At 48.0% G+C, this 8,413-nt stretch overlaps 1 protein-coding gene across 1 annotated transcript in view; it reads left to right on the top strand.

Moving 5' to 3' along the window:
* Positions 1–6,645: 6,645 nt before the first annotated feature.
* The window catches only part of Ncbp3 (nuclear cap binding subunit 3), a 30,253-nt gene continuing 28,485 nt past the window's right edge, over positions 6,646–8,413 (top strand). The window contains exon 1 of the mRNA XM_052195659.1: positions 6,646–6,872. Within this exon, the coding sequence (XP_052051619.1) occupies positions 6,690–6,872 (183 nt within the window). The 5' untranslated portion in view covers positions 6,646–6,689. The remainder of the gene's footprint in view (positions 6,873–8,413) is intronic.

Below are 8,413 nucleotides of genomic sequence, written 5' to 3'. Positions count from 1 at the left end.
GTCACAGTTGACTGGCTCAGTTTTCCTGGGAGGCTCGGGGGGCACCGGAGGCACCTGACCAGCATGGTAGGGCAGTGAGAGGTGGAGAGAGGAGAGGTGGAAGGTGGGCTCATGGGGCCAAGGACTCCTGTCTCCTACGAAGCTTAGGGGAGAACTGGGTGCTTGAGAATCATAGGCTACATTCCTTTTATTTTTTAAAATTTTTTAAAATTTATTTATTTATTTTTGGTTTTTCAAGACAGGGTTTCTCTGTATAGCCCTGGCTGTCCTGGAACTCACTCTGTAGACCATGCTGGCCTCGAACTCAGAAATCTGCCTGCCTCTGCCTCCCAAGTGCTGGGATTACAGGCGTGAGCCACCACCGCCCAGCCTTTTTTTTTTTTTTAAAGATTTATTTATTTTATGTATGTGAGTACACTGTTGCTCTCTTCAGACACACCAGGAGAATCCCACTCTAGTATGCGGGGCCTGCTTCTGGCCTCTGGGTGCCCTGTTGGTGCAGGTTCTACCCACCCACCGCTTCACTTCTCTCTCCATCGGCTTCAAGCCCACAGACCCCTCCAGAGTTCTGCCCTCCCCCCCCTCCCCGTCTGTCAAAGTACATGTCTTAGTCAGGGTTTCTATTTCTGCACAAACATCATGAGCAAGAAGCAAGCTATCGAGGAAGGGGTTTATTCAGCTTACACTTCCACACTGCTGTTCATCACCAAAGGAAATCAGGACTGGAACTCAAGCAGGCCCGGAAGCAGGAGCTGATGCAGAGGCCATGGGGGATGTTACTTACTGGCTTGCTTCCCCTGGCTTGCTCAGCTTGCTTGCTTATAGAACCCAAGAAGCCCAGAGATGGCACCACCCACGAGGGGCCCTCTCCTCTTGATCACTAATCGAGAAAATGCCTTACAGCTGCATCTCATGGAGGCATTTCCTCACCTGAAGCTCCTTTCTCTGTGATAACTCCAGCCTGGGTCAAGTTGACACACAAAACCAGCCAGTACAATACATTATACTCTCAATCAAGGTATACAGGTACAGATGGTTGGGTTGGAGAAGATCACAGGTACTCCATGGGATATTTCCCATGAATCTAATCCTTTTGGCATGCACATTGGTAGGACAACTGAGGCCCAGAGAAAAGTGTCAGGTTAGAATCTGCATCTCTTGCTCACTAACCAGCCTTCCACACAAACTCCCAGAAGAATTGTAAACCCTACACATGCAAAGACATCTGCGGAACCCAGAGATAGAGACTACTATACCACATAGGAGAACGGAGCCCCTGCAACAGGGGGTCTGGTTAAAGGTTTGGGAGGCAGGTGAACATTCCTTGGGAAACCTTGGTGCCTATGAGAAGATGTCTACAGGCTCTGAATCCTACAGACCTATTTCCAGGTCTCTGTTTCCTCAATCTCTCAGTCTATAGGGTGGCTCAGCGTGGGTAGGGGATGCGAGCTACCGAGGGTTCCAGGTTACAGTGTGACCTCCACAATACACAGCCTTCACCTTCTCAAATGTAAATGCACAGTATCCCCTGTGGGAAGCCAGGGGTAGGTGGCCCTGGGTGCTGGGTGTCTACGGGAGACATGGGCAGCACAGCAAGTGGCAGTCTGGCTGCACTAGGCCTCTAGGTGTCAGTGCTACGGAATTCCAGGCTTAAATGTTAGATGATCCCTCACTAACATCCTTCCTCCACACACATGTAATCAACTGTACCTGGTGGCCACAGACATGTCTCCAGCTGAGATGAGAACCGGTCACAGCTTGGGTCTTCACTGTCCCAGAAACCCAGTGTCCAACTATTCATGCCTCCCGCTCCTCTGCACAACCGACTACTTACTAGACGGTCACATGGTTGGAATGATACAGAATGTAACTTTTCTCTGTCACAGGTAGTTTTAATGAACAGTGAGATTTGACACAGGGAGGGGCCGGGCTCTCCTATGTTCCAAGCTGACCTTAAACTTGCTGCTTCTCCTGCCTCTACCTTGTGAGTGCTGGGATTACAGCTGTGTGCTCTCATGCCTAGTTTATTCTGTGCTTGGGATTGAGCCAGGACTTGGTGGGTGCTGGGTAAGAACTCGGTTAAGTAGGCACACACACACAGCCCATGTCTTTATTTTATATTTGAAAATTATATACTTTTTTTTAAACTTTTGAGTTTTTATTTTACCTTTTGTTAGGGGTGAGAGAAAGGATAGTGTTCTATAGCTCAGGATAGCCCTGAGATCCTGGTGATCATCCTGCTTCAGCCAAAATGACAGGCGTAAGCAACCATGCTCAGCTCTGACTGGATGTGCGGGTGGTTATGTGTAAGTATGGTGCATGTTTGTGTCCATGTGGGTGGGTGTTGCTACTTTGTTTCCAACCCAATTCTGTGGTAAAAGAAATCTCAACTCAGTAACAACACAGGCTGTAACCCTAGCCTGGGCAGATCTCCCACTACACTACTGTTTCCATCTGTATTATCCCATAGAACTTGCGGTTTCTCCAGGCCACGAGCTTCTCTCTCTGCAGCCTCTCCGTCGATCCTTGTAGCTCCTCTCCTCATTATTTTCTCTCTGCTGCTCAGTCTGATCTGTGAACTGCTGCATCCTTTGTTCTAGCATTACTTGTAATCTCTTTTCTAAGGCAAGGAATTTTTTGTCTAGTGCCTTGTCTTTTGAGATGACATAGGAAATCAAGAGAATAAGTATTGTAATATCAGTACTTTTTTCTCTAAACCCATCCCTGTCAAACCACTCAAAATATCATCACATAAAGCCAAAAAGACATTTATTGTTTTTCCCATCTTTAAGTATCCAGATGCTATATATCTCTCTTATATTAATGAATTAACCTGGTCTGCAACCTTTTGTACCTGTCTCCCCATTTATTTGCAGGGAGGGGCCTCTCAGATCTAGTCAGCTTCCAATCCACACTGCTGCAGCAAGTTTGCAGCCCAAGCCGTATTCGGGGCTTTGGGGCTGTGAACTTTTTTTTTTTTTTTTGAGACAGGGTTTCTCTGTGTAGCCCTGGCTGTCCTGGAATTCACTCTGTAGACCAGGCTGGCCTCAAACTCAGAAATCCGCCTGCCTCTGCCTCCCAAGTGCTGATTAAAGGTGCGGGCCACCACCACCGAGCGGTTCACTTTAGTCACACTCCCTCTCCCCACTGGCAGTAAACTTTTTATCTCAGGATTGTTAGGTTCTAAAGAATACATTGGGTGCTATTTTGTTGCTACTTTGTTTCCAACCCAATTGCCCAGTAAAAGAAACTCAGCTCAATCAGTTAACAAAACAAGCTATAAGCCTAGATTGGGCAGATCTCCCACTACACTACTCTATTTCCACCTATAGGTATGCAGAGGTTGGTGTTGTATATCTTCCTTGATTATGTAAGTACAGTCCACTCAGTGGCCAGGAGAGGGTGTAAGATCTCCTGGAGGGTAGGCAGTTGTGAGCTGCCTGACGTAGATGCTGGGAACTAAACTTGGGTCCTTAGCAAGAGCACATGTACTCTTTTTTTTGGTTTTGTTTTGTTTTTTGTTTTTTGTTTTTTCCGAGACAGGGTTTCTCTGTGTAGCCCTGGCTGTCCTGGAACTCACGTTGTAAACCAGGCTGGCCTCGAACTCAGAGATCCACCTGCCTCTGCCTCCCAAGTGCTGGGATTGAAGATGTGTGCCACCACTACCTGGCTGGAGCACATTGTACTCTTAACTACTGAGTCATCTCTCCAGCCTCCTCCTCTTTATTATTCTTTTAGATACTTGTGTCCTCTGAAGGAGCATTATGTACTTGTAACCACTGATCTATCTTCACTTTAGTTTTTGAGACAGGGTCTCTCAGTGAATCTGGACTAGCAGATTTGGCTAGGATAGCTGGCCAGTGGGTTCAGGGATCTGCCTGTCGCTGCCTCTCCAACACTGGGGTTTAGATACCCGTCACTTTGACAGGCTTTTACACGAGTGCTGAGGATTTAGAATCAGGCCCTTGCACTGCAGGGATTTTACCAGACGAGCCATCTCTCCAGCCCCACTAACTGTAACTTTTTGAAAATTATTCTTTACCACCTCCTAAATTCCCTGTGGCTTCACCTCATTGGGCTGCACTGTGGACAGGGAGGCAGAAAAAGTGAGTTGGGTGTATTAGTCAGGTTTCTCTAGAGTCACATAACTTATGGGTAGATTCTATATAGTAAGGGGATTTATTTATGATTTACAGTTTGTAGTCCAACTCCCCAACAATGGTCAGCAGCAGCTGTGAATGGAAGTCCAAGGATCTAGCAGTTGCTCAGTCCCACAAGGCAAGCAGGCAAAAAAGAGTGAATTTTCCTTCTTCCAATGTGCTTATGCAGGCCTCCAGTAGAAGGTGTGTCCCAGATTAAAGCTATGTACCAACAACACTCCTAGATCTGGGGCTTGTTTGTCCCAGGCTGACCTTGAACTAAGAGATCTCCTTGCTTCAGTCTTTAGGGATTAAAGGCATGCACTACTTTGCCTGGGCCTAAGCTTTTCATGGCCATTATGCCTCAAGATCTCCATGCCAACCAAGATTCAGGTCTTCCAGCCTCAAGATCTGGATCACAGGTAAGCCTTCCAATTCTGGTTCATTCCAGATATAATCAAGTTGACAACCAGGAATAGCCACTACAGTTGGGTAACCAAGTAAAGAGAAAGGTATAGGACTGTCCGGTAGCTACGTGGGAGATTATTGTTGACTGCCTGATAACCCCATTCTTACCCCCACCCCCCACTCCTCTCTGCTGTGGCTGCCCAAGACCTCTTTGCACTGCAATTTCAAATCCCTCCAAATTGAATCCTCAAGATGCAAGTCTCTTTAGGAGGGAAAGAGGCCTGTGTGGCTAAGTAATTAACTGCTTCTGTTTCTCCTTCCTCCCACTCCACAGGCCTAGAGAGATAGCATAATGGTGGGGTTCGTGACTGTCACCCACAGCTGGCTATCCCAAACACAAACATTTCTATAAAATATACACTAGGGAGCCAGGCGTGGTGCTACATGCCTATAATTCCGTCACTCAGGAGGTGGAGGTAGGAGGATTAGGAGTTTAAGGTCATTCTCTGCTACAAAGCAAGTAGCAAGCCAGCCAGTGAGTGCTACACAGTGAGATTCTGTCTCAAAACAAGAGGGCTGTGGTAAAAGCTCACTGGTAAAGGGTTTTGTTAGCATGCTCAAGTCTCTGGGTTCCATGGTCAGTACAGCAAAAGAAAAAGGGGGGGGGGGGGGAAGAAAGGGGAACAGGAAAAAAGAAAATACATTCTATTCTTTTAACCCAATTTTGTACTTACATCTGCACTGCATTCAACTGATGGTACTGTTCTAAAGAATTCCATCTTGTTTGTCCCATGGTGCAGGCCCGTTTCAAGGAAAGCTTGGATGCACTGCACCACCTCTGTTGGATAACCACACGTAATTAGCTCATTTGGTCCTTATAGTCTTCTGTGGAGGCGTGTCACTGTTCTGTGTTCTGATGGAGGAACTGAGGTCACGTGCCATGCCCAAGGTAATCTAGTGTATCCGATTCTTGTGCTTTCCTGTTTTAGAATGATTTGTCTTTCTCTGAAAAGATTTTTAGAGGCTCAGATATATGGTCTCAACTATTCCTGGTTCAGATTGGGAGATAGGTCTAAAAAGGGCTAACTGAATATGACACAGGAGGAGACACAAAATCAGGACTCATGAAAGGCATGAAGTGCCTTCTGAAGGTCTGAACAAGCCTTTCTTCTTTCCCAGTCAGACTCTTACTAGGAACATTTGCAGGAAATAATGCTTGTGAGTCTTTGATGGGTAGAGCTCCCAGACGTGAGGAAACAGCTCTAAGCTCTGGTTCTGCCCTTTGGGTAGGTCACTGCGATCTTGGACCTCCTCTCCTTTTAAGATAGGGTCTTCTGTAGTTTAGGCTGGCCTCAAGCTAGCAATTGCCCCTTGGTGTAATTGTAGGATAACCTTAAGCTCCTAATCCTCCTGCCTCTCTCTCTCAAGTGCTGGGAATACAATCATCTACCACCCTTTTCCAGTTTAAATTTTGGCAGGGTTTCACCTTGGATCCCTGGATGGCCTGGAATTCAGAGATGCACCTGCCTCTGACTCCTGACTGCTGGGATTACAGATTTGTAACCCCTACACTGGGCCCTAGTTTAAAATTTTGACCACAAAAAAATGGCTCAATTACTGGAAGACTTAATAGAGACAAAGTTTACTACGGAAATAACTTTTAAAACGCCCAGATTGCCTAGATGATAGATTATGTTCATTCTGGGCTCTGAAGCACGATTGCCTAGGCTCAGATCCAGGTAAATAACCTACCTTGAGAAAACTGTGCCTTAGTTCTCTCCTATGTGATATGAAAGTAATAATAAAATCTTAGTCACAGAGTTCAAGCCTTGGAAGTATTCGACACATAGTAACTGTTCAGCAGTCCTTAGAAGTAAAGTCCTCAAAGTGTAGGTTATTTTGGAACCTCAGACGACGCCCCACCTCCATCCCTGTCTCGTCCCGCCCCCTACCCCGCGAAGTCCCGCCCCAAGCCTGCCCCTGGTTTCTAGGCCATCAAGGGGGCGCCAGAGACAAGGATAGCTTTCAGGTAGAAACAGAAGACGCTCTAGGACGGTGGTGCTCCTCTGTGGTTATCAGCGACGGCGCTCTAGGCGGCGGGAGTGAGGGGCGGGCTTTCTGTGGTGCGGCCGGCTGGCAGCTATGGCGGCCGTTCGCGGCCTGCGAGTGTCTGTGAAGGCGGAGGCCCCCGCTGGGCCGGCTCTGGGGCTTCCGTCTCCCGAGGTGGAGTCGGGTTTGGAGCGTGGCGAGCCGGAGCCCATGGAGGTGGAAGAAGGCGAGCTGGAAATCGTGCCGGTGCGGCGCTCCCTAAAGGAACTGCTCCCGGTACGGGCGAGAGGGGCGGGGGCTCAGGAGGTCGCCCAGCGAGTGTCCCTTGCGAGGCAGGGAGGCGGCGGGCAGCGGCGCTGGCACAAGTCCGGGAACGCGGGAGAGGGGCGCGAGCGCCGAAAGGCGGGGGCTGCGCATGACCCGGAGAGCGCCAGAGAGAAAGGACGCCGGGGCGTCCGGAAATGGGTGCAGAGAGCGCTGGAGGAGGCGGGGGACCTCGGAGAGAGTTGGGGCACCCCTCTCGCTGCCCCTCGGTGCGGGCCCAGAACGAATCAACTGTGTTTGGATGGAGATAAAAGGAAGCCGCGGGCGGGAACAGAACCTGGATCAGCCCTGAAAGGAATTGTTAGGCGTCGCTGGCATACAGGTCTCCTGGTGGATCCTCCTACCCCGCGGAGTTGGTGTCACTTAAACAAGCCCTCTTCGCTTGGGATGGCTAGACCTGTCAAACAGCAGACATTGGTGTGTTGCTATTGTGGATGAGGGTCCTCGTGTCCCCGCGCACCTTTCACTGAGTCCACTCGGTGGTCCCAGCTTCTGACACAGAGTGACATTTGATCTTTCTTTAACCACAGTGGGTATGAGGAGTGTTTTGCTTGTGGTTTGGTAGTCACATGCCCCTTCTTAAAGCTGGTCTGAGGCCCGGATACCTCGATTTTCACACACAACATGAACTTCCCCGTACCTCCTCCTTTAATTATAAGATAGCAGGTCTTGGTTTTCCATTTGAAGTTACGAGTGAAGGCTAAGGTAGTGGTGACAAATGACAGTACCTTTGGTAACAACATCTACAGATTAGAGTTTATAGTGTCTAGATCAGGTGTTATCCATTCAATCAGTTTAACATGTATATATCACACACCTCTCTGTGCTGGTGTAATCCTAGGTGCTTAAGAGCAAACTCCCTCATGGTGTTTGCTCTAGTAGGGGACACAAGTAAATAATTTCCTTTTGTATTAAGTGCTACAAAGAAAACACACCCTGTTAATAGGATAGAAAGTACAGTGACCAGGAGGGATGTGAAGCAGTTGGTGTGTGCTGGGAAGGGAAGTCTCCCGAGATAGTTAGATTCAACTTTAACCCTAAATGACAAAAGAGGGCCAACCATGTCGGTTGGAAGGGAGTAATTCCAGCAGGGAGGACAGCAAGGACCAAAGTCGCAGAGATGGAAACAAGATTGTTTTGTCAGAGAAATGTTGGGTTGTCTTAAGCACAAAAGGAGAGCAGAAGTTAGAAAGACAGATATTGTGGAGGAAAGCAGGGCCTAAAGACTGAGGGCAAGGTCCAGGGTACTGGCTGCAGACCTGAGACTTTAGTCCTTGATCTATATTCATTTCCCCTCCTTTTTTCATTGTATTAGCCTGTATTTTTCCCAGAGATCTAGCCCTTGCAGCTTTTTTGTGGAGGCATTTGCTCCATCTAGTGGCCTTCCATGGAAAATCTGTCTGGTTTGGGGAGTTAAGTGGCTATCTCATTTTTGACATTTTTCACAAAAGACTTTAGATTTTCATTATATAGATACCCTGAGTGGACAGAAT

Source organism: Apodemus sylvaticus, chromosome 10, assembly GCF_947179515.1.
Source record: "Apodemus sylvaticus chromosome 10, mApoSyl1.1, whole genome shotgun sequence".
Lineage (NCBI taxonomy): Eukaryota > Metazoa > Chordata > Mammalia > Rodentia > Muridae > Apodemus > Apodemus sylvaticus.
The sequence above is the reverse complement of the archived record's forward strand: the minus strand, read 5'-3'. Positions and strand labels throughout refer to the sequence as shown.